A 26,796-nucleotide genomic window follows, 5' to 3' on the forward strand; every position below is an offset into this window, starting at 1 on the left:
AATTAGTAGAACAATAATTCTTTGAAAAAAATGCAAAACATGTCTTTGTGAATAAAGTTTACCATGATTGCTTTTAAGAATAATGTTTAGATATAGCACATTTGATATGCTGACACTGGTAAGATAAAAAATATTATATAGCGTACTGTATTTACAGAAAACAAAGAATGTAGTTAAGCAATAGCATTTAGACATACAGTGGTACCATTACTTATGAACGCCACTACTGATGAACTTTTTGAGATAAAAACCCGGTGTTCAAGATTTTTTTGCCTCTACTTCCGAACCATTTTCCACTTATGAACCCGAGCCCAGTTGCAAGCACTCTCTTACTGAGCGTGCACTCCCTTACTGCTGTAGGGATTCCCCTCCTATGTGACTGCCACCGCTGACTGTTGCTGGCTGAAGCGCTTGGGATTTTCCATTTGTTTGCGGCGGCAGTCCAGAGGTGGGGACCTCCCCTTCCTAATTTCATGGCTGAGAGCAGAAAAGAGAGCCGAGTTCCGCGACCTCACTTTCCTAACTGCATCTCTTTCCCCCTCCTCCCTTGACTTCAGAGGGAGAAGAAGGGGGGGACTGGCTGCAGCACCCCAGGGACCACTCACCTCCAGCTGCATGTGCATGTGTCTGCCTGCCTCTTGCACCCCCATTTTCCCCTCACCCCGGGTGTGCAAGGTGCGTGTGTGGCTCTGCTTTGCAACGATGTCTGTGCACCCTGCTGGCTGCAACTCGAGTAGGCGACGATGGAGCTGCTGAAGAGGGGTGGCCGCCACCACCACTCCTTCACCTCCTCTTCCTCCTACTCCCCGGTGAGGGTCCCCATCTCATCTGCCCACCACCTCTTGCCCTGCGCCGCCTCTACTGCCTAGCCTCACCAACAAGAGGGACTCCCATGCTCTGCGGGGCTCTGAAGAGCGAGACCCCAGCCTCCACCTTGCCTGGCCAGCCTTCACTGAGATCACAGAAGCCCCTTCTAAGCTCCTGAAGGCCTTCCCCCTCCTCTTTCTCCCTTCCAGACAGGTGCATCTGGACAAGCCAACCTTTGGGGTGAGGACTGACCAGGCAGGCTCACACCTTTGGAAGTTGCATGGAAAAAATGGGGTAGTGGGGAAGGGGTGCGCGAGGAATTGGGTGGGTGGGTGAGGTTGGAGAGGGGCCTATGGTGATCCAAAGCCTGGAAAGGAGCTTTGGGTGGAGGGGCATGGAAGCGAGGTCCTGAGACAAAGGAAGCAAAGATGCAAAGAGTTGGGGGAGCTGAGGTATCTAAGCAGGGGTCCTATCGAGAGAACAGTGGTGGTGGTGATGCTGGGTGGGTGGGAGAGAAATGCTTTTCCACAGCCTACCCATCCCCCAAACCCGCCTCGCCAAAAAGGTGATCACGCTGTGCAAGGGAAATGGGTGGAACACGGAGAGGTGGGGTCGTGGGAGGCGCGGGAGTGGAGGGGGGGGCGGCGAAGGGAGGAGGGAGCACTTGACCAAGCCTAACTTGGCCAGCCTTGGGTACAAAAGCATGGCTGGAACAATAGAGCGCCTTCCACTGTCTCCCCCTCCCTCCTTCCAAAGCTGCGCATCCCCGCAGTGCAGCCCCCACCCCAAGGGTTGGCTTGCCCAGATGCACCTGTCTGGGAGAGAGAGGAAGGGGGCATGGAAAGGGCTTCTGCAATCTCAGCAAAGGCTGGCCGGGCAAGGGGAACGACAGAGGCTGGGGTGTCGCCCTCCAGAGCCCCATGCCACATAGGGGTCCCTCTGGGTTGGCGAGGCAGTGCAGGGTAAAGGGTAGCGAGCAGACAAGATGAGGACTCCCACCAGGGGAGGAGGAGGAAGAGGAAGAGGAGTGGTGGCGGTGGCCGCCCTTCTTCAGCAGCTCAATCGTTGCCTACTCAGGTTGCAGCCCGCGGGGTGCAGACATTGTTGCAAAGCAGCGAGGTGAGAGAGGCAGAATTGCGTGCGTGTGCACCTTGCACACCTGGTGTGGGGGTAAAATGGGGGTGCAAGAGGCAGGCAGACACATACATGCGTGGGTGGAGCTGGAGGGGTCCCTGGGGTGCTGCAGCCAGTCCCTCCTTCTTCTTCCCCCTCTGAAGCTGAGGGAGGAGGGGGAAAGAGATGCAGTTAGGAAGGGGAGGTTATGGAACTTGACTCTCTCTTACACTCTTGGCCATGCAGTTAGGAAGGGGAGGTCACACTCCAGAATTGGTCCCAGCTGCCCGTGTTTATTCTGCCTCCTCTTTCTTCATCTCCCTGCCCGCTCATGCGCGCCCTCATCCCTGGCAGCTGCGCTCCCTCTTGTTTGTTCCATGGGGAGCGGGCACATGTCTCTCCTCCTCACTTCTGCTACTCCTTCCGCTGCTCCTTCTAATTAAGACAGTTCTCGAGCCTGCCGAGAGAGTGGGGAGTTAAAGCCAGCTGCTTTGGTTGCCTTGAAGGGATTCCTCTAGAGGACACAGGTGCCAGGCACAGAGTGAGAACCAGGGAGCCTTGTCTGAGGCCAAAGCGCCGATCTTTGCCACTGCCAGGATTCCCCTTTGCCTGCCACCACCACTGAAAACACTTTCAAAAAGGGTGGAAGCCCTGCCGGCTGACAAGCCGCCAGGCAGCTTCCTGCACATGTTAATCCACCCACAAGGCTCCCTCCGGGCAGCCTTTGCTGTCTTTCCCCACACACCTGCCTCCTCCACCCGCCCCCGAACAAGGATCTATCTGAATGCTGGAGGTAATAAGGTAAATGTTTTGTGTTTTGTTATGGTTTTGCATACATTATTTGCTTTTACATTGATTTCTATGGGAACATTGCTTCTACCCATAAATATTTCTACTTATTAACCTGGTCACAGAATGAACTAAGTTCATAAGTAGAGGTACCACTGTATATCCTACTTCTTAGTGCTTTACAGGCAGGGTTGGGCCTCAAACTGGAACACCAGAAATGCCATGACAGAAATGGAGTACGTAGTCTCGTTCCATTGCTGCCTGGCGTGCACGTGCCATGCACATGCAACCAACGCAATTCTGGTAAAAATTACTGGAAAGAAACTGGCAATTTTTGCTGCCAGAATGAGATTTCAGCTGCTGCACATGCACAGCTGCTGAATATTGCAGCATCACCTAGAGCAGCAGCTGGGGCCAGCAGCAAAAATGGCCTGCCCCAACTCTGGCCAAGTGGCCTGCTCTTTGATCTCCTGGGCCACAGGACAGATGTCTGCGGCATGGGAGAGCACAGTGCAGGCCGTGCTGCCAGAATTGGGGCCACCCGGCCTGCTCCCTGTGCCATGGCCCCTGCAGGAGGTGAGCACCAGAGAAAGGTAAGCAGGGATGAGGTGTGTGGCAAGGCAAGCAGTGGGAGGAGCAAGGGCAAGGGGCACAGCAGGGCAAGCAGCAGGGGGAGCAAGGGTAAGGGCCACAGCAGGGCAAGTGGCATGGGGAGCAAAGGCAAGCGGCGTGGCAGGGCAAGCGGCGTGGGGAGCAAAGGCAAGCAGTGTGGCATGGCATGCAGCAGGGGGAGCAAGGACCATGGCAGGGCAAGGGGCAGGGGGAGCAAGGGCAAGCAGTATGGCAGAGGGAGCAGCAGGGGAGGAAGGACTGCAGCATGGGGAACAAGGGCAAGTGGTACAGCAGGGCGAGTGGCGGAAGGAGCAGGGGTGAGCGGCTGTTACTATTTATTTATTTATTTATTTATTGGATTTGTTTGTTTATTTATTTATTGGATTTGTTTATTTATTGGATTTGTATGCTGCCCCTCTCCGCAGACTCGGGCGGCTAACAACAGCAATAAAACAGTATATAACAAAATCCAATACTAAAAACAGTTAAAAACCCATTATATAAAAACCAATCATACATACAGACATACCATGCATAAAATTGTAAAAGCCTAGGGGGAAGTGTATCTCAGTTCCCCCATGCCTGGCGGCAGAGGTGGGTTTTAAGCAGCTTTCGAAAGGCAAGGAGGTTGGGGGCAATTCTAATCTCTGGGGGGAGTTGGTTCCAGAGGGCCGGGGCCGCCACAGAGCAGGCTCTTCCTCTGGGTCCCGCCAAGCAACATTGGTTGACGGGACCCGGAGAAGACCCACTTTGTGGGACCTAACTGGTCGCTGGGATTCTTGCAGCAAAAGGCGGTCCCTGGTCCGGTGCCATGAAGGGCTTTATAGGTCATAACCAACACTTTGAATTGTGACCGGAAACTGGTCGGCAACCAATGCAGACTGCGGAGTGTTGGTGTAACATGGGCATATTTGGGAAAGCCCCTGATTGCTCTCGCAGCTACTTACCGGTTTCTGGGCCTTTTTGCTTCTGCATATGAGCAGAAGCAAAAAAATCCCCAGAAATTGCATCCATGTTTATCATCGCGCATGATTCAGCTTCTCTGCATGCGCAGAAGCCGAATCCAGCACCAGCTGCATGCCCAGCATGCCCACCATAGTTCCCTCTAAGCTGAGCAGTGAGCAATCGCTCACATAAAAATCATCATCAACTCAGAGTTTTCCAAACCTGCCCAGAAGCCGAGAGGGAAAGAGTGAGAGGGAAGGAGAGAGAGAGGAAGAGAGGAAGAGAGAGAAAGAGATAGAAAAAAGAGAGGAAGGAAAAGAGAAAGAAAAAGAATGGGAGTAAGGAAGAGAGAAAGAAAATCAAAATCTAGTTTGAAACTAGCTCAACTATTTAAGTGGCATTTTGGTATTGATAGAGTTGCCCTATTATGAGCTCACTGTTATAGACATACAGTACAGTATTTTATTTTGAAATTCTCTGAGGCAAAACAGGGTGGGTTTTTTATTTGTTTGTTTGTTTATTTATTTATTATTTCTGTGCCGCCCAGTCCTGAAGGGACTGCCGCTCAGACACTATACTTTTCCGCCCACCCCCCAAAAAATTAGAGGGAACACTGATGCCCACACTCCCCGCCCGTTCCAGTAGCACTGAAAATGATAGCCCACCGCTGTTTACAGGCCTCTGTAAACAGGCAGTTTACAGAGTCCGTATATTTCCCCCTACAATCTGGCTTCTCATTTTATCGATTTCAGAAGGCTGAGTCATCCATGAGGATCAAACTCCTGGCTGTGAACTGAACTAGTCAGCAATACTGCATTCTAACCACAGTGCCACCCCAGCTCCTAACACCATGGGTGAAGCCCTAAATTGGTCGTAAAGGACTGAATTGTTATATCTCCTTCCCACAATGGCTAGGGTCACATTTTCATTGGCTTCATTACTGATCTACACATGTCAAGGCCCCAAGTACTGTTCCAGTGATAGTTTATCTCCTTAATAAGATGGATTATTTCATTCTCTATCATATACAGTGGTCCCTCGATTTACGCGTTCTCGATTAACGCGAAACGCTGCAACGCGGTTTTTCAAAAAATATTAATTAAAAAATACGTTCGCGTTTTTTTTGCTATACCACGGTTTTTCCCGCCCGATGACGTCATGCTGATTGCTGATTGGCCAAAATCTCAACCAATCGTTGCAAACGCAAAAAAAAGCTTTGCAACTGAACTTTTGGAACTTGTTCAGACTTGTTGCAAGATGCCTCCTAAACGTTGTGCTCGGAGTGCTGGCGGCGACGCTAAAAAGACCAGGAGGATACTCACAATTAAAGAGAAAATTGACATTTTGGACATGCTGAAAGGGGGACGCTCTTATGCAGATGTTGGTCGGCAGTATGGGATCAACGAATCGAGTGTGCGAACCATTCGTGACGACGAGAAAAAGATAAGGCAAAGTTCCCTGATGGCCTTCAACAAGGCTGCAAAAAGAATGGTGACGCCTAGAAACAAACGGCTCATGAAGATGGAAGCTGCTTTGTCCCTGTGGGTACAAGACTGCCGCAAAAAGAGCATTGCTTTGGATACCAACACTATCAGAACCAAGGCACAACAATTGTACAACCGTCTTGAAGACACAGAAGAAGGCGATGCAGATGAGGGAAACGCAGGTAAGGGCTGGGTTTTTTTATTCTGTCATTAGATACTGTATTTAAGTGTTTTTTAAGGAAGGAGCAGGGAAGGAGGGAGGGAAGGAGGGAAGGAGGGAGGGAGAGAAGAGAGGGAGGGAGGGAGGGAGAGAAGAGAAGGAAGGAGGGAAGGAGGGAGGGAGAGAAGAGAAGGAAGGAGGGAGGGAGGGAGAGAAGAGAGGGAAGGAAGGAGGGAGGGAGAGAAGAGAGGGAAGGAGGGAGGGAGGGAGAGAAGAGAGGGAAGGAGGGAGGGAGGGAGAGAAGAGAAGGAGGGAAGGAGGGAGGGAGGGAGAGAAGAGAGGGAAGGAAGGAAGGAGGGAAGGAGGTGGGCATTTACTCTTTATGCTTTCATTCAAGTCACTTCTCTCTCCCTTTCCTGTCATTCTGCAGCCTCAGCCTCAGCCTCAGCCCCAGCCACATTCACAGCAAGCAAAGGGTGGTTTGAGAAATTTCAACGGCGCTATGGCCTGAAGAGTGTGTCATTGCACGGAGAAGCTGCCTCAGCAGATACAGGTGCAGCAGAAAACTTTGTCCAGCGCACGTTTAAAGAGCTAATTGCAGAAGGTGGCTACCTTCCAGAACAGGTGTTCAACATGGACGAAACAGGCCTGTTCTGGAAGAGGATGCCTTCAAGGACTTTCTTGATGCAAGATGAAGCCAAAGCCCCTGGCTTTAAGGCCATGAAAGATCGAGTGACTTTGATCATGTGTGGGAATGCAGCAGGCTTTTTGCTGAAGCCAGGGCTAATTTATAAGTCACAAAATCCAAGAGCCCTCAAGAACAGAAATAAGAATGCATTGCCAGTGTACTGGATGCATAATGCTAAAGCATGGATTACAAAACCCCTCACGCGGGACTGGTTTCATCAGTGCTTCATCCCACAGGTGAAGGATTATTTGGCTGGCAAAGGACTGGATTTCAAAGTGCTTCTCCTAATGGACAATGCTGGCGGCCATGATCACCTGGACCATGAACATGATGGGGTGCAAGTTGAATTCTTGCCACCAAACACCACATCGCTTATCCAGCCGATGGATCAAGGTATTATCCGTGCATTTAAGGCACTGTACACGCGCAATTCTCTTGGAAGCATCGTGGAAGCAATGGATGCTGATGACAACTTCACATTGAAGGCCTACTGGCGTCAGTACACAATTGCATCTTGTCTGAAGAACATTCAGAATGCCTTGACAGATATGAAGACACAGACAATGAATGCCTGCTGGAGGAAATTGTGGCCAGAAGTGGTGCATGATTACAAGGGATTTGCTCCCGAAGAAATCCAAGATGCTGCAGTCCAGAACTCTGTGAAGCTGGCACAGGCACTGGGTGGAGAAGGCTTCGTTGACATGACAGCAGAGGAAGTCAATGGTTTGCTTGATGAGCATGGCCTACCGCTGACAGACAAAGATCTGGAGGAGCTGACCAGGTCAGCGAGTGAAGAAGAGGAGGAAGCGGAAGCTGAACAAGCTGAGGAAGAAGAAGATGTTGGCCTAACGCTTGAGCGGCTTGCAGAACTGAACAGAGCCACTTCAAATGTACAACGCATGGTGGAACTTTGGGATCCCAACATGACTCGCTCTATACAGTTTAACGCCTCCCTTGACAACATCTTTGCACCATACAGATCCATGTTAGCCCAGGAAAAGAAACGGCGCCAACAACTGCCCATGACCATGTTTGTCACAAAAACCAAGAGGTCTGTCACACCATCACCTGCAGCGTCCATTGTAGAAATGGTGATAGAAGAAGATCCCTAGTTACTGTATCCCAGTTATGCTAACCCCCACCCCACCCCAAAAAATGTAAATAAATATGTTATTGTTCATAACTTAAGAGTCTTATTCAATGTGTACAGTAGGTAATGGTAATTAAGGGGATGGGAAATGGTAATTTATGGGTTAAAAGTGTTGGGACTGAGTGGCACACAGTCTGTACAGAAGAATGAATGAATGAATGACTGAGTGAATGAATGAAATTCAAACACAGGTGAGAGCTGGGGGGTTTTATTCTGTCATTACACAGTACAGTAACAGTACAGTTACAGTTTAAGTGCTTTTTGAGAAAGGAGGGAGAGAAGGGAGGGAGGGAGAGGAGGGAGGGAGAGAAGAGAAGGAGGGAAGGAGGGAGGGAGAGAAGGGAGGGAGAGAAGAGAAGGAGGGAAGGAAGGAGGGAGGGAGAGAAGGGAGGGAGAGAAGGAGGGAAGGAGGGAGGGAGAGAAGGAGGGAAGGAGGGAGGGAGAGAAGGGAGAGAAGGGAGGGAGAGAAGAGAAGGAGGGAAGGAAGGAGGGAGGGAGAGAAGAGAAGGAGGGAAGGAAGGAGGGAGAGAAGGAGGGAAGGAGGGAGGGAGAGAAGGAGGGAAGGAGGGAGGGAAGGAGGGAAGGAGGGAGGGAGAGAAGAGAAGGAGGGAGGGAGGGAGGTTTGCCATTGCCGCCAGCGCTGGCCCTGCCCCAAGAAAGCCGGTGAGAGGAAGGAGAGAAGGGAAGGAGGGAGGTTTGCCATTGCCGCCAGCGCTGCCCCTGCCCCAAAGAAAGCCGGTGAGAGGAAGGAGAGAAGGGAAGGAGGGAGGTTTGCCATTGCCGCCAGCGCTGGCCCTGCCCCAAGAAAGCCGGTGAGAGGAAGGAGAGAAGGGAAGGAGGGAGGTTTGCCATTGCCGCCAGCGCTGCCCCTGCCCCAAAGAAAGCCGGTGAGAGGAAGGAGAGAAGGGAAGGAGGGAGGTTTGCCATTGCCGCCAGCGCTGGCCCTGCCCCAAGAAAGCCGGTGAGAGGAAGGAGAGAAGGGAAGGAGGGAGGTTTGCCATTGCCGCCAGCGCTGCCCCTGCCCCAAAGAAAGCCGGTGAGAGGAAGGAGAGAAGGGAAGGAGGGAGGTTTGCCATTGCCGCCAGCGCTGGCCCTGCCCCAAGAAAGCCGGTGAGCGGGGCGAATCGGGCGGGCGGGGGGTAGCGGCAAGGAGCCTGGAAAAATCACCATTGCATTGCCAGCCTCCGAATTTGCGTCGCTCCACCTTCTGCGCATGTGCGGCCAGGGCGCGCATGCGCAGAAGGTTTTTTACTTCCGCATCCAGTATAACGCGGAAATCGGTTAGCGCGGGAGGTCTTGGAACGTAACCCCCGCGCTAACCGAGGGATCACTGTATTATCCTAATTCTACTCCTCAAACAGCTTTCTTAAAATGACACATTGCTTAATTTCCTCATTCCTAATAGAGGCAAGAAACTCAGAACATGTGTATGGAAAGGTGTATTTCTCTTATTAGATATAAAACTCCACCGGTCCTATGATCAACACCCCATAGTCAGATAGAGGAACACAGTAAATAAATAAAGCACTATCCTCATTGCTATTTTACTCATACATTTTTCTTATGGCAGAATTTTCCTGTAACAGACTATCTACAGTTCTCTATAGTCAAATAAATCCTGGTCCTCCCCTATTCCTAAAACTTCATTTTTTTCAAAAACTGCAAATTGCTTGGCACCTCCTTAAGGAGGAACTGTATACTGACAAACATCCTAGAAGTATTTTGCCAAATTATCAATGTCAACTCTCCCCCCACTCTTTGCTGTTGAAGATTTATGTCTTTAAGTGATATTTCCTATTCCATATCAATAGCTAAGAAGCTAGATACCAGTTCATTGGATTGTTTTCCTAAAACTTTTCAAGTTCTTAGTTATCGTACTACAACCAAAAGTGAGATTCTTCTAGAATTCTTTTTCACATTATTTATTAAACTAAAATAGGATAAGGTGATAGATCTTGCATTCCTTTTCATTTAGAATCCAGTTCATCTCCCCAAACTCCAGGATATTTTCAATATTAATAGCATAGCAGTAGCATTTAGACTTATATACCGCTTCACAGTGCTTTACAGCCCACTCTATGTTTACAGAAAATAAGCATATTGCCCCCAAATCTATCTATCTATCTATCTATCTATCTATCTATCTATCTATCTATCTATCTATCTATCTATCTATCTATCTATCTATCTATCTATCTAGTCAAAAAATTATAGGGTGATAATTTGTACAAATAAAACATTAGATAAGTAATGATAAAAAGTAACAAAAGAAGACAATAGGACAGGGACGGTAGGCATAGTGGTGCACTTATGCACGCCCCTTACAGACCTCTTAGAAAGGGAGAGAGGTCAATTGTAGATAGTCTAAGGTTAAAGGTTTTGGGGTTAGGAGTAGAAACCACAGAATCAGGTAGTGCATTCCAGGCGTTGATTACTCTGTTGCTCAAGTTGTATTTTTTGCAATCAAGTTGAAGCGGTTGACATTTAGTTTAAATCGATTTCGTGCTCGTGCGTTGTTGCGGTTGAAGGTGAAGTAGTCGTTAACAAGTAGGACATTTTGGTATATGATTTTATGAACTATAATTAAGTCGGAATGGACACGATGGAGTTGTAAGTTGTCTAAACCAAGAATTTCAAGTCTGGCGGAGTAAGGTATTTTGTTGTGAGAAGAGGAATGAAGGATTCTTCTTGTGAAATATTTCTGGACTCTCTCAATTGTGTTGATGTCAGATATACAATGTGGGTTCCCTACGGGCGAGCTGTATTCTAGGATTGGTCTGACAAATGTTTTGTAAGCTCTTGTTAGCAGTTCAAAATTACCAGAGAAGAAGCTGTGAAGGATTAGGTTAACAACTCTTAAAGCCTTTTTGGCAATGTTGTTGCAGTGGGCTCTAGGGTTTAGGTAATTGGATATAAGTACTCCAAGGTCTTTGACAGATTGAGGGTTATCAATAACTTCAATTCCTCCAAGTTTATATTTAGTATTTGATTGTTTTTACCAATGTGTAAAACAGAGCATTTAGTGGTAGAGATTTGAAGTTGCCAGGTTTTAGATCATTCTGCTACGTGGTCAAGGTCTTTTTGAAGGGTAGCAGCATTGTCGGTGGTATTAAATAGTTTGACATCATCTGCAAAGAGAACGCAATTGCTAGTGATGCAATCACAAAGATCGCTTATGTATAGTATGAATAGTGTGGGTCCTAAAACACTACCTTGAGGGACACCACTGTTAACAGGAGCAGGAAGAGAAGTGGCTCTTCCTATTTTGACCACTTGTTGTCTGTTAGATAGGAATGCTGTTAACCAATTGTGTAGTAGTCCAGAGAACCGTAGGATTTGAGTTTCAGAAGAAGTTTGTCATGGACAACTGAGTCAAAGGCTTTGCAAAAGTCGATATAGATTGCATCAAATGGATTACCTTAGTCAAGTTGAGTGGTCCAAATGTTTTTACAGTGTAAGAGTTGTAGATTACAGGATAATTTTCTTCTGAAACCAAATTGTTTATTGGAAAGTAGGTTATTAGCTTCAGGGTGGAGTGTAATGGATTGGTTTATGATTTATCTGGGTCCTCATTTTACCCACCTTGGAAGGATGGAAGGCTGAGTCAACCATGAGCCCACTGAGATTTGATCTGCTGTCAGCCGTGATCAGAAGAAGTACTTTACAGTTCTGCACTCTGACCACTGCACCACTCTTGGTTCTTATGTGAATTTGTAAAAAGACTATTAATTTTATTATTAAAGGAGGAATGTCTGGACAAATTATCTTGGATCCCAAATTACATATAAAAATAAGATTGGATAACAATTCCTGAGTATCTCACAAAATAGAGTTACAGTATATCAAATAAGTGATAGTTACTTTAGATAGGATGAGCTAGAAATAAAAATAATAGGAGACAACTAGAAGTTAAATATCTTATTGAGTACATTTCTTTCATATGAAAGAAAAAATAAATATTGGTTATTATAATCAACTTTTCTTGTTGTGCTACAGTATATCCTGTCCACAATTCTACAATACCCTTCCCAAGAATATATACTTTCTATAGTGGTTGGACCCTTCCTTTTGTGGAATTAATTTCGTTGGTTAGCTGCATTTTCACAAATTGACATAATTGTAATAATGGTTTATAGTTCTTTCAAGGGTAGTCTTTGATGATACTTATGTATATTATTTATTGTCTTTGCCTTCTACTTCATTCATTCTGCCAATCATCATTTTTTTCCTAATGGTTTTAATCAATATTTAATCAATATTTAATTAATATTTGATATAATAGTGTGATTTTTTTTTAACCTATATATAAACTTTGTACAGTAGTTTGTTTCTTACTTTCTGTTTTATTTTTCTGGAATAAATTACTTTCATAAAACATTAATTTCTTTTAGAAAGCTCTTAGCACAGTGTGGAAGCATTTCTTTCAAACTGAGGTAAGTCATTAATCACTCTTTCTGTCAGAAAGAAGCCATAATCATCATATACGGTTAGGACTTTCAATTTGTATTGTTTGATGAATGAATTTAACAATGTAGAATTTCAACTGCTTTTATATTTCAGTAGAAATAAATAGATTAAATAAATAATACTTCCTCTTTTAAACAAAGAAAGAAAGAAATAGCCGATGGATGGATATACACTAACTCTCCCCTGAAACAAATATTTTAAAAAACATCTATGAGCTATTCTTTTCCCTAAAAAAAAGAATCCTGATCTCAGTTTGTATTAGAACATCACATGGTTGTACTTGAAGGGGAAAAAAGTAAATAAGGCATTATGATACACAATTTATATATACAGTGGTACCTCGGTATTCGAATGCTTCGTTTCTCGTACATTTCGGATAACGAACAAAATTTTCGGCAAAAATTTGCTTTGGTATCTGAACAAAAATTCAGATACCGAACAGCCAGAGAAAATTTTGTTCATTATCCGAAATGTAATCCCGGCAGCTTCAGGCGGCTGAGGAGCTCTCTAAGAGCTCCAAGCTGCAGGAAGGGTGGGGGCTGCTGCAATCTTGGCAGCTTCTGGGGGCTCTTTTACTCATTGCTTCCTCTTATTACCTGTAAGCAGCTTCAAAAACTTTCTCCTTCCCTGTGGCTGCAACAGCGGCGGCTTCCCTTCCAGTAGCAACAGCGCCGGGAACGTCACGTGACGAAGGGAAGCCGCTGGAGCCATCTCAGCAGTTGCTACCGCTCCAGCAGCTTCCCTTCATTACGTGACTTCCCGGCGCTCTTGCTACTGGAAGGGAAGCCGCCGCTGTTGCAGCCACAGAGAAGGAGAAAGTTTTTGAAGCTGCTTACAGGTAATAAAAGGAAGCAATGAGGAAAAGAGCCCCCCAAAGCTGCCGGGATTGCAGCAGCCCCCACCTTTCCTGCAGCTTGGAGTAGCGAATTTATTTATCCCATTGGAAATAAAGAAAATAGATTTAATTGGTTCCCAGCGAGTTAACAGGGGCTGGAAACCAATTAAATCCATTTCCATTATTTCCTCTGGGATAAATAAATTCGGTACTCGACCAAATCGGTTCTCGGCCACACTTCTGGAACGAATTGTGGTAGAGTACCGAGGTACCACTGTAATTTGTTTAACCCTTGATTTTTTTTTACACTGATTTTATGATGCACTGAATCTTTGGCTCTTAAATTTCCATTAGCATTAGAAAAGCCATGAATGCAGTTATTGCTGTTAAACTTTGCTAGATCCAAGATGAAAATAGCAACAAAAGCAAATTTGCTTTATGGACAAATATAGAAATATCTTTGTTTTATTACTTCCTACAAGGTTTGATTTTCCACAAGCAATCCCCTGCACTAGCTTTATTCCAAATAACTTCAGTTAAAGAGCAATGGAAAATTTTCAAAGCTAAAAGACCTTAATTGAGGGTCTTTTTAGTATGTTGGATAGAATATAAGAATGAGACACTTAATGAATACAAAACACATTCAAAATACTTATATACCTATATAAATGCACTTGGCATTTAAATTATTGGAAACAAAATAACTTACTGTGGTATTATTAAAAGGTAGACAAGGCCAAATAAGGCAGCTAGAATCAGTGACAAGACTACAGCACTGGTGAAATATTCATCCTGAAGTTGGTGATACTGTGAATGAAAGAGGGGAAGTAGAGAAACAGAATTAGTTAGCCATTTACTTTGCATTTTGTGATTCTGAAGACAATTGTGCTAAAAATAAAGTAGAAAAAGTTATTTAAAATCCTGAAGTTTATCGGTTACATATTTATTTTAAAATGTTTATACTTAGCACAGATTTGGAAAACAATCTTTTTCTAAATTTCAGAATTCTTTGCAAATCAGAATGAGTCTTTACATCATTCCTTATCTTGGAATCAGGAAAAAAAAAGGGGGGGGATCCCAGATAAATGTATGCTATACTTGAAAGTATGTTTTGTTTTGTTTTTAATTTATTTTTGTCCAATACACAATGAGAGTTTTAGTGGGTATATATATGTGTGTGTGTGTGTGTGTGTCACATGTTTTGTTTTGTTTTTTGCTGAATTTGAAAATTAAGGGAGACTAAGATAGATCTATTTCGGCCTTATTTTGGCCTCATCAGCTAGCCAGACCCTCACTGGGACTTGAACCTGCAACCTTTGCCTTGTAAGGCAGAGAATTATCCTCTAGGCTACAGTATCCAATCCCTTCAGCTCTGCACCAGGGAAGGGTTACATATTTTTGTATCGAATCACCCTGGTATATTGAAGGAACATCATAGCTCCTTATATATATACACACATAGTAAATACATGATGAAGGTTATAGAGGAGATACTCATATTAAAATATATCTATGAAATAATAGAAAAGAAGATATAGTAATAGAACATATCAATGAAAGAATAGAAGAGATATAGGAATAGAAGAAAGGAATAGGAGATATAGGAGAGCAGTAGGACAGAGGACAGAAGGCACTCTAGTGCACTTGTACTCGCCCCTTACTGACCTCTTAGGAATCTGGATAGGTCAACCGTAGATAATCTAAGGGTAAAGTGTTGGGGGTTTGGAGATGACACTATGGAGTCCGGTAATGAGTTCCATGCTTTGACAACTCGGTTACTGAAGTCATATTTTTTACAGTCAAGTTTGGAGCGGTTAATATTAAGTTTAAATCTGTTGTGTGCTCTTGTGTTGTTGTAGTTGAAGCTGAAGTAGTCGCCGACAGGCAGGACGTTGCAGCATATGATCTTGTGGGCAATACTTAGATCATGTTTAAGACGTCTTAGTTCTAGGCTTTCTAGGCCCAGGATTGAAAGTCTAGTCTCGTAGGGTATTCTGTTTCAAGTGGAGGAGTGAAGGGCTCTTCTGGTGAAGTATCTTTGGACATTTTCAAGGGTGTTAATGTCTGAGATGCAATATGGGTTTCAAACAGATGAGCTGTATTCGAGGATGGGTCTGGCAAAAGTTTTGTAAGCTCTGGTAAGCAGTGTGAGATTGCCAGAGCAGAAGCTACGTAGGATTAGGTTTACAACTCTTGAAGCCTTCTTGACTATGTTGTTGCAGTGGGCTTTGGCACTTAAATCTTTTGTTATTAGTATACCGAGGTCTTTAACCGAGTGGGGATTATCTGTGATAATTTGATTATTCAGTTTGTATTTGAAGTTCAGATTCTTCTTCCCAATGTGTAGGACAGAGCATTTGCTAGTTGAGATTTGGAATTGCCATGTGCTAGACCACTCAGAAACAGAGTTCAGGTCTTTTTGGAGAGTAGTTGTGTTATCGGTGGTGTTGAAGAGTTTTACATCATCAGTGAAGAGGACACAGTTGCTTGTGATGTAATCGCAAAGGTCATTGATGTAGAGAATGAGGAGCATTGGTCCCAGTACACTACCTTGGGGAACACCGCTTATAACTGGGATGGGGGTGGATAGGGTGCTTCCTAATTTGACCACTTGTTGTCTGTTTGACAGGAATGCTGTAATCCAGCTATGGAGGGATCCTGAGATGCCATAGGATATGAGTTTTAGGAGTAGTTTGTCATGGACCACTGAATCAAAGGCTTTGCAGAAGTCGATATAAATTGCATCTATAGATTTCCATTGATCTAGATGAGTTGTCCATATATTTTTGCAGTGGAGGAGCTGCAGGTTACAGGATAGTTTTTTTCAGAAACCAAATTGTTTGTTAGAGAGCAAATTATTAGTTTCTTGATGGAGAGTAATTGATTTATTTATAATTGATTCCATGACTTTGCATGGGACGCAGCATAGTGAAATTGGTCTGTAGTTATCGACGAGAGGGGTCTCCTTTTTTGAAGATGGGGATGACCATTGCTTTCGACCATAGCTTAGGAAGTGTGCTGGTTCTGAAGGATTTTTTGAAAATTATGCTTAGTGGTTCAGCTATGGCAGAAAAGAGCTTTTTTAGGAAGTAAGCACATAGACCATCTGGTCCGATTGATAGAGAAGGTTTAAGGTCACGTAATGCTTTTTCAACTCGGTCTTCAGTGAAGTCTACTTGGGTTAGGTCGTTGAGGGAGTTTGAGGTGCGATTGATGAAATTGGGGGATGAGCCATTGCTGTTAATAAAGACAGAGCCAAAGAAAGAGTTGAGGAGGTTGGCTTTGGATGAATCATCATGGTATTCTTTGTTGTTGGGTCCTTTGAGAGGTGTTATATGCCTGAACCTGTGGCACATGTGCCACAAGTGGCATGTGAAGCCATATTGGTCGACACACAAGCTCAGATATGGCGCGCATGTGCGTGCTGGCCAAGTGATTTTCAAGCCTTCTGGCATCATTAGCAGTTGGGAAACAACCAGTTTTCAGCCTCTAGAGAGGCAGGGAAGGTCCATTTTTTGCTTCCCTGAAGCTCCAAAGCTTTTCTACAAGCCTGGAGAGGGTGAAAATGGTCTTCCCCATACACCCCCACTCCGGAGATTAGAAATGTTTTGCTTGCCAAATTCCAGTTGAATTGAAACTTCAATTTTTTTGATGCCCCAAGGCTTTAGGAGCCTGGGGAGGGAGAAAAATGGCTTTTCACACCCCTCCCGGAGACCCTCCGGAGACCTGAAATGGCCCATTTGGCAACTTGAAGAAGTTGGCAAACCAGCCATTTTTGGACTTGGGGGCGGGGGACGCCATTTTCACCTTCCCCTGGCTACTAGAAAGGCTTTGAAGCCTGGGGGAGCAAAAATCCCTGGAACTTTCAGTGCAAATGGGCCATTTCTGGCTTTTGGAAGGCCTCTGGAGGAAGACTTTTTTTGCCCTCCCCAGGCTTCTAAAAAGGCTCTGAAGCCTAGGGAGAGTGAAAAATGGGCATACCATCGTGTTTTAGGAGCAGAGGGGTTGTCCTGCAAACATGTGTGGAGGTCTTGCATGGAAGTATGGGTGTGGGCACGCATGCACATGACCCCCCACATCCCCTTTGTGGCACGCAAACCAAAAAAAGTTCGCCATCGATATCGTATGATATTCAGAAAACAGCAAAAGCAAGCGGTAGCCTTCTACATCTCAGACTGGGAAGGAAAAATAGAGGGCCATCTCTGCAGTTATCTCAGATTTCAAAAACGCTATAGCATAGTAGCCTTCATTTCCACCCAAAGCTCACTCCATTTTTTAATTGTTTCATTATATTGAAAGTATTAATATTTTATTAACTGTCATTAATAACCTTCCTTTAGGAGCAGACTTTTCTAACTACAGTTATGCACACTGATTTCAGAAAAGTTCCATAAAGTTAGGATTTATAAATTTTTAAATAGGTTAGATATTCAAAGCTACTGAAAAAGTTGAATAAAGGTACAAATTCTAAGGAAGAAATGATCCAAATGAAATAGCTCTGGAGAAGACAAATTCATTTTTGAGACTAGGAAAAAAAGTTCAGCATGAAGAGGTTTTATTACATTTAGAAGAAAGTTCTCTGGTTTCTTAATGAAATTATGGAAAATATTAACATCCATTCCCCAAAGAAAATATTATTTTTCCCTTGGCGAAACTGTTTATCTAGGATGAAGCCAATCCTCCTTTATCAAAAGCTGTGCTTCTGCTTATCACTGCAATTTGTTTGTTAAACATTGTTTCTTACAAAATAAACAAATATATAATTAATTTTGACTCAAAGCCAGACCCACAAACAATATCACAACTTATTATCAGTAGCTAATAAAAATGATTAAATAGTTGTAGGGAAAACGGTCAAATATAAACTGAATAAAGAAAAAAGAGTATACATTTGCTGTGAGTTGGTCTTCTCCAGATAAAGAAATGTGAAGTACTAATATGAACAAAGCTTTTCTCCAAGTTTCCTTCAATATTTCTTTTTGCAAAATAGGAGATTTTCGGTCTAAAATTATGGAAAGGTTACAATTTCATGATAATTTAAGGGAGAAATTAGGGTTCTACAGTCAGGCAAAACAACAATTATCAGGTATCACAAAGGTACTTTTGACTTGCTTTGCCGTTACATGTAAAGAAAGAAGGAAGAGGATCTAAATATTACAAACACAAGGATTCCTTTCATTCATTGCTGTAACACCAAGTCAAGATTTACCCGCCTACCTAACTTGGAACATTACCACATTGAATGGATGAGATGAAGGGGAGTATGAGATGACTGACCTAGTTAGGATGAGACTGCCTGGGGTGGGGGTTAGTTCCCCCCTGCTGAATGGATTTACAGAAGCTGGTGGAGGGCTGACTGTAACCCCTGGCATGATGTGAATGCATGTGGCCTGCCGGAAGAGAGGGAGGCCGGTGGGGTTGGAGAGGTGAATTCTGGGGAACACGAGGATTGGAGCATTACAGTCATAACAGGGAGAGGTAGATATGACAGGAACCGAGGGGTAGGCTGCTCACACAGGGAACCAGGTCTCGCTACCTTACAGCAATTCCTTGTTCTACCCCCCCCCCCTCAAGTTCTACCTGTATAGCTGGTGACAGGGAATGTCAGGACCTTAGTCTCAGGCTGCTGTGGCTAAACACCAGGTTGGTAACCAACAAAGCCCCTCTGATCCACCTGACGCTGGAGAGGCAGGAGGAGAGAGGGCACCAATCTTTGGGGTGACAGAGGGTAGGAACATTCCAGTGTTGCTGGGGAGAGGCAGATATGGCGGGGGCCACGGAGTTAGCCATTCCAGGGGAACGAGGGATCGTTGCTTAATAACGATCCCTTGTTCTGGCTCCGTGAGCTCAATCTTGGGTACTGGTGATGAGTGTAATTCTGGCCCTGGGCTCAGGTTGCTGCTGCTCAATGCCAAGTCGGTGGTAAATAAAGCTCTCCTCATCCGGGATTTGATCCTGGATGAGGAGGCCGACCTGGCATGTGTAACTGAAACCTGGCTGGGCCAAGAGGGAGGAGTTCCTCTCTCTGAAATTTGCCCAGCCGGGTTTCAGATATGGCATCAACCTCGACCCCAGGGAAGGGGGGGAGCAGTGGTTATTATAGCCAGGGAGAGCCTTTGCCTACGTGGACTCATTGCTCCAGAGATTGCGGGTTGCGAGTCTCCCCTGATGAAGTTGGACTTAGGGGTTCAGGTGGGCTTGTTTCTCATGTACCTGCCTCCCAGCTGCGTGTCAAAAGCCCTGCCTGTGCTGCTCGAGGAGGTAGCCGGGTTGGTGGTGGAGTTCCCCGGACTTATTGTCTTGGGGGACTTCAACCTGCCATCACTCGGCGAAGCCTCTGGACTGGCACAGGAGTTCATGGCCACCATGACAGCCATGGACCTGATTCAAGTAGTACAGGGTCCAACTCACGAGGGAGGACACGCACCCGACATGGTATTCCTCTCTGAGCTATTGAGTAACTCTGAATCCGATCAAACACTTGTAAGAGCTTTAATTAAGACTTACAAAGTGGCGCTCAAGGCAGCAAGATGCGCATATCATGCCGCCTTGATTGCATCAGCGGAATCCCGCCCGGCCGCTCTGTTTAGGGTGACCTGCTCCCTTCTTAACCAAGGGGGAGTTGGGGAGCCCTTACAGAGTAGTGCTGAAGATTTTAACACGTTTTTCACTGATAAAATCGCTCTGATCCGGGCGGACCTCGACTCTAATTGTAAAACAGAGTCGACTGACAACGAGTCAGTCGAGGTGACTGGGGCCCGTACTTGTCCACCTGTCTGGGAAGAGTTTGATCTGGTGACACCTGATGAAGTGGACAAGGCCATTGGAGCTGTGAGTTCTGCCACCTGTTTACTGGATCCATGTCCCTCCTGGCTGGTTTCGGCCAGCAGGGAGGTGACACGGAGCTGGGCCCAGGAGATTGTCAACGCTTCCTTGGGGAGGGGGTCCTTTCCAACACCCTATAAAGAGGCGCTTGTGCGCCCACTCCTCAAGAAGCCTTCCCTGGACCCAGTCGTACTTAATAACTATCGTCCAGTCTCCAACCTTCCCTTTATGGGGAAGGTTGTTGAGAAGGTGGTGGCGCTCCAGCGGTCCTTGGAAGAAGCCGATTATCTAGATCTCCAGCAGTCGGGTTTCAGGCCCGGTTACAGCACGGAAACTGCTTTGGTCGCGTTGATGGATGATCTCTGGCGGGCCCGGGACAGGGGTATATCCTCTGTCCTGGTGCTTCTTGACCTCTCAGCGGCTTTCGATACCATCGACCATGGTATGCTTCTGCGCCGACTGGAGGGGCTGGGAGTGGGAGGCACTGTTCTTCAGTGGTTCTCCTCCTACCTCTCCGGTCGGTCACAGTCGGTGTTAGTGGGGGGCCAGAGGTCGACCCCGAGGTCTCTCCCTTGTGGGGTGCCTCAGGGATCGGTCCTCTCCCCCCTGCTATTCAATATCTACATGAAACCGCTGGGTGAGATCATCCAAGGGCATGGGGTGAGGTATCATCATTATGCTGATGATACCCAGCTTTACATCTCCACCCCATGTCCAATCAACGAAGCAGTGGAAGTGATGTGCCAGTGTCTGGAGGCTGTTGGGGCCTGGATGGGTGTCAACAGACTCAAACTCAACCCTGATAAGACGGAGTGGCTGTGGGTTTTGCTTCCCAAGGACAATTCCATCTGTCCGTCCATCACCCTAGGGGGGGGATTATTGACCCCCTCGGAGAGGGTCCGCAACATGGGCGTCCTCCTCTATCCACAGCTCACATTAGAGAACCATCTTTCAGCTGTGGCGAGTGGGGCGTTTGCCCAGGTTCTCCTGGTGTACCAGTTGCGGCCCTATTTGGACCGGGACTCACTGCTCACAGTCACTCATACCCTCATCACCTCGAGGTTCAACTACTGTAACGCTCTCTACATGGGGCTACCTTTGAAAAGTGTTCGGAAACTTCAGATCGTGCAGAATGCAGCTGCGAGAGCAGTCATGGGCTTCCCTAGGTATGCCCATGTTACACCAACACTCCGCAATCTGCATTGGTTGCCGATCAGTTTCCGGTCACAATTCAAAGTGTTGGTTATGACCTATAAAGCCCTTCATGGCATCGGGCCAGAATATCTCCGGGACCGCCTTCTGCCGCATGAATCCCAGCGACTGATTAGGTCCCACAGAGTTGGCCTTCTCTGGGTCCCATCAACTAAACAATGCCATTTCGCGGGATCCAGGGGAAGAGCCTTCTCTGTGGCGGCCCCTTCCCCCTGGAACCAGCTCCCCCCAGAGATTAGAACTGCCCCCACCCTCCTCGCCTTTTGTAAACTCCTTAAAACCCACCTTTGGCGTCAGGCATGGGGGAATTGAAACATCTCCCCCAGGCCTATATAGTTATGTATGGTATGCTTGTGTGTATGTTTGCTTTTAATAATGGGGCTTTTCGTGTTTAAATTACTAGATTTGTTATATATTGTTTATTATTGCTGTGTGCCGCCCTGAGTATACGGAGAGGGGCGGCATACAAATCTAATAAATAAATAAATAAAATAGATGCTCCCGGAGGAAGAGGCTGACCTGGTGTGTATAATTGAGACCTGGTTGGGCCACAAGGGGAATGTTCTGTTAAATCAGAGGCTGGAGGCCGATGAAGAGGGTAACAGCTCTTTATTTAATAATCAGGAACATTTAAAGTGACCAGCTCGCAGGCAGGTAGTGACTTAAAAACAAGCGGCCAAAACCACACCTTATATACTTTGTTACCAGCGCTGGGATTGGTGACAATGTTTCAAGACTTCGCGCCGGGGCTTCCTATTGGTTGCGCCCGGAGGTTCCTTATTGGTTGCACCTCGGCTTCCCATTGGTTGTGCTTGTGGGCTTCTTATTGGTTGCGCCTGCTCCAATCAGCAATCACATTTATTCTAACAACTTGCAAACATAACATGTTCCCCTCTCAGAAATGTGCCTAGCTGGGTTTCCGGTGCTGCACCAGCCATGACGCCAGGGAAGGGGTGGAGGAGTGGCTATTATAGTCCAGAAGACCCTTAACCCTCATAGGATCCCTGCAACCGAGATAGTTGGCTGTGAGTCTCTCCTCCTGAAGTTGGACCTAGGAGGTCAGGTGGGCTTGTTGCTAACATAGCTGCCTCCCAGCTGTGTTGCAACAGCCCTGCCTATACTGCTTGAGACGGTAGCTGAGTTGGCAGTGAAGTTCCCCAGACTGATGGTCTTGGGGGACTTTAACCTACCGTCACTTGGTGAGTCCTTGGGGGCAGTGCAGGAGTTTATAGCTTCCATGACAACCATGGACCTGACACAAGTAGTTGATGGTCTGACCCATGAGGGGGGACACACACTCGACTTGGCTTTTCTCTTGGGGCAGTGGATACATGTTCTGATTCTAAGGGGTATAGACACTTCTCCCTTGTCATGGTCAGTTCATTTCCTGAGTGATGCCAATCCTCCACTGCAGAGAGGTGGAGCCAATTAAGTGGTTCCACCCCAGGTGCCGAATGGATCTGCTCAGTTTCCAGAAGGAGCTTGGGGAGATACCTGGTTCCCTTGTCCACAATCTGGCGGAGTCCCTAGTGTCTGCCTGAAATAGGATGGCATTAGGGGCTCTAGATCGGATTGCGCCTGTGCAACCTCTCCATGGGATCCTGAAGAGTTCTCTGGTTTACCAAGGAACTTTGGGAGGTGAAATGCCAGAAGAGACATCTAGATAGAAGCTGGAGGACCAGTAAATCCGAGTCCGACCAAACATTGCCAAGAGCCTATATTAAAACTTATTTAATGGCGATAAGGACAGCAAAACGTGTATTTTTCTGCTCTTATTGCATCCACAGATTCTCACTCGGCCACCCTGTTTAGGGTGACCCGCTCACTTCTTAATGTGGAGAGAGCGGAAGATCCCTTGCAGGGTAAAGCCAAGGAATTTGTTCAGTTTCTGTCTGACAAAATCGCTCAGATTTGGCTAGACTTGGACTCCAATTGGGCAATGTCAAGCGAGGTGACTGGGGCAACTCTTAGTCCCATTGTGTGGGAGGAGTTTGACCCTGTGACCCTCGATGCAGTGGACAAGACCATAGGAGCGATGAGTATCTCCACTTGTTTGTTGGACCAATGTCCTTCCTGGCTGGTTTCGGCCAGTAGGGAGGTGACGCGAGGCTGGCTCCAGGTGATTGTCAACTCTTCTTTGAGGGAAGTGATTACCAACTCTTCCTTTGAAGGAAGTGGTTGTGAGTCCCCGCCTCAAGAAGCCTTCCCTGGATCCAGCCTCACTGAACAGTTATCGTCCTGTCTCCAACCTTCCCTTTATAGGGAAGGTTGTTGAGAAAGAGGTGGCATTCCAACTCCTGTGGGCCCTGAAAGAAGTGGATTATCTAGACCCATTTCAATCTGGCTTCGGACCCGGAAACCGCTTTGGGATACCATCAACCATGGTATCCCTCCACGATGGCTGGAGAGGTTGGGAGTGGGAGACACTGTTTTATGGTAGTTCTCCTCCTACCTCTCTGGCCTATTGCAGTCAGTGTTAGTGGGACAGAGGTCAAGCCATAGGCCCACCTAATGATCTGGGTGAGATCATCTGATGACATGGGGTGAGTTACCAGCAATATGCTGATGATACTCAGCTGTATATCTCCACCCCATGTCAGTTCAGTGAAACAGTGGAAGCGATGTGCCAGTGTCTTGAAGCCATGAGGGTCTGGATGGGCGTTAACAAGTTAAAACTCAACCCGCACAAGATTGAGTAGTTGTGGGTCCTTCCTTCTAAAGACGATTTAATCTTTCCATCTTTTGTTTTGGGGGGCTAAACAATTTCCCCCTCGGATAGGACTTACAACTTGGGTGTCCTCTTAGATCCACAGCTGAGGCTAGAGCAACACCTCTCAGCTGTGGCTGGGGGGCTTTCGCAAAGGTTCAACTTGTCCATCAGTTGCGGTCCTATCTTGTCCAGGAGGTACTTTACATAGTCACTTATTCCCTCATTACCTCTTGTCTTGACTATTGCAATGTGCTCTACATGGGGCTACCCTTGAAGAGTGTTTGGAAACTTCAGCTGGTGCAAAATTCAGCAGCGCCTGCAATAACAGGTATATCTAAGTATGCCCATATTACTCTATCTTTACGCGAGCTGCATTGGTTGCCAGTCGGTCTCTGAACCCAATTCAAGATGTTGGTTATTGTTGTGTATACTCCCTTGCAGCTTGAAGAATTTTCAGACTCAGAGGAAGAGGGAGATTTAGAAATCAAAAATTTTCCAGATTTAGCCACAGAGGGCACAGTAAATAAAAATCACAGACCTAATGATATTCATGAGTTCAGATGAATCAAATGGGGAAGATAAGAGATGGAGAGATGCTCGTTTTAGACGCTTTCACAAATGCTTAGAAGAAAGGGGGTGGAGATATTAGAGTGAGGAATTAATTAATTAATTACCTTACATCCAGATGTGAAATGGAAGAGAAGCTGATTTCATCAATCTTGTCATTCCAAGATGGGGGCGTCCACGACAAGCTCCAGAGCGTAAGCTAATCATTGTGTGATTTATTTGCCTGCTTTTATGACTTCTGGCTAGCCTCATTAGCCCATACATTTTAGAATGACTTGTGGAATGCCTTTATGTTACTACCAAGCTAATTTATGTAATTGCTAAGGATAGAGATGGGGAAGAAAAACACTGCGTGCAATGTTGGTGTAATTCAGAAGAGAACAAAGAGAAATAAAGAAGTTGTGTCTTACTATGAGATGCATTGAGCAATCATTTATTTCAATTATTATCTGCATGAGCCTGAAATCAGAACAGTTATCACCTCTAAAGCCCTAAATGGCTCAGGGCTAGACTACTTACAGGACTGCTTCTAACCTCATACCTCATTGCAGCCAGTAAGGACCCACAAAGCCGGCCTTCTCCAGGTCCCATCTGCCAATGTCGATTGGCAGGATCTTGAGGAAGAGCCTTCTCTGTGGAAGCTCCGACCCTATAGAATCAACTGCCTCCAAAGATTCACACTATCTCCTCCCTACTGGTCTTCTGGAAAGCCATTAAGACCTGGCTTTTCTGGCAGGCCTGGAATTAGATTGACTACTGTGTGTGTATAGTTTTTTTTAGGATATTATATTATTAATTTTGATTGTATTTTGATTGTATTTTTATACTATTGTATTTATCCCTCTTGTTAGCCACTTTGAGTCTGCTTTGGAATGAGCAGCATATAAATACAATAAAATAAATAAAACCACAGTGATAAAAAATAATTCTGTGACAAATGAAGCCAATCCTTTTTAAAATGCTTCCTTCATTTTTTTCCCCTTTCAGCTGAAGAATAGTGGGCAAAATATCTCAAGGATCTCAGGTTTGGAAGACTAAATCTTGCATTTATAAAAAGATGCAACCATGTTTGAGGTATATACAGGAAGGAAAGATATTTTAAACATGGAAAGAAGCCAATATTGTGTTGCTAGTGAAGGAATGTTAATATATTATGAAGACAAACAATTACGGACCCATTTTATTATTTAAACAAGGACTCTTGCTGCAGTTTTGGCAGAAAGACTAAAGAAGATTTTACAGGTATATTCATGAAGACCAATCTGGCTTTCTGCCAAAAAGACAATTAAGGGATAATGTGAGAAGTGTTTTGAATATTATTGAATATTTGCAATATCATAATGAGAAACAGCCACCTTTAAAATTCTTAGATGCAGAGAAGGTCTTTGACAATATAAATTCTCCTTTTATGTTTAAAGTGCTGGAAAAAAATGGACTTTGGAGAGAACTTTATTCAAGGGGTCAGAGCTATTTACCGTATAAGATGCATAAGACACACCTTAGTTTTTTGGGGAGGAAAATAGGGAAAAGAATCTGCTGGCTAGTGTCCTTAGTCTAATCAGCTTCAGCACATTATTTTATCCCTTGGCTAAGGGTTTTAAAAATTATTCTGAGAGTAACAATGAAAAACTTGCAAGCCAGTAAAAGCTGGGAACATCATTAGCACCTGGAAAGAAACAGTCTGAGCAAGTAGAGCAATGGAAAAAAACTTGCAGAGACTTTGGGCTTGGAAAATATTCTTCATTTCTGAGAGTAACAATGAAAGAGCTTGCAAGTGGGTAAGAGCTGGGAATATCGTTAGCACCTGGTTAGGGCTGGGAAGAAACATTTGGAGCAAGTTAAACCAATGGGGAAAAAACCTGCAAGGATTAGGGCTTTGAGAACATTATTCACAGAGGGTAACAATGAAAGAACTTGGGTACATTCATAGCATCTGGTTAGGGCTGGAAAAAAATATCTGCGGCAAGTAAAGCAATGAAAAAACACTACAAAGACAGGGTTTGGATACATTCTTGGCAGAGTGTAACGATGAAAGATCTTGCTGGGAACATAGTTAGAAAAGCTGGGAACATTGTTAGCACCTGGTTAGGGCTGGAAAGAAACTTACTCAGAGCAAGTTAGAGTAATGAAAAAAAAAACTGCAAAGACTTAGGGCTTGGAAAACTTTCTTCACAGAGAGAAACAATGAAAAAGCCTGCAAGGTAAGAGCTGGGAAGATCGTTAGCAGCTAGTTAGGGCTGAAAAAAAAGCTACATCCAAATGATCAGCTTCTTTTAGGGAGGAAAAAGGTGCATCTTATACACCAAAAAATATAGTATATGTCAGAGCTAGCAAAAATTGTTAGCAATGATTATTTAACATATTCAAGTGAAATTCAAAAGGATACAAGACAAGGATGCCCCCATCTTTTTTGTCATTTATTTTGATGCTGA

General features: G+C 45.4%; 1 protein-coding gene across 1 annotated transcript in view; it reads right to left on the reverse strand.

The window, feature by feature from the left end:
* Positions 1 to 26,796, reverse strand: part of ADCY1 (adenylate cyclase 1) — a 424,936-nt gene that overhangs the window by 157,125 nt on the left and 241,015 nt on the right. The window contains exon 10 of the mRNA XM_070767120.1: positions 13,760 to 13,857. Coding sequence (XP_070623221.1) covers positions 13,760 to 13,857 — 98 coding nt within the window. The remainder of the gene's footprint in view (positions 1 to 13,759; positions 13,858 to 26,796) is intronic.

The sequence above is a fragment of the Erythrolamprus reginae genome, chromosome Z, assembly GCF_031021105.1.
Source record: "Erythrolamprus reginae isolate rEryReg1 chromosome Z, rEryReg1.hap1, whole genome shotgun sequence".
Classification (NCBI taxonomy): domain Eukaryota; kingdom Metazoa; phylum Chordata; class Lepidosauria; order Squamata; family Dipsadidae; genus Erythrolamprus; species Erythrolamprus reginae.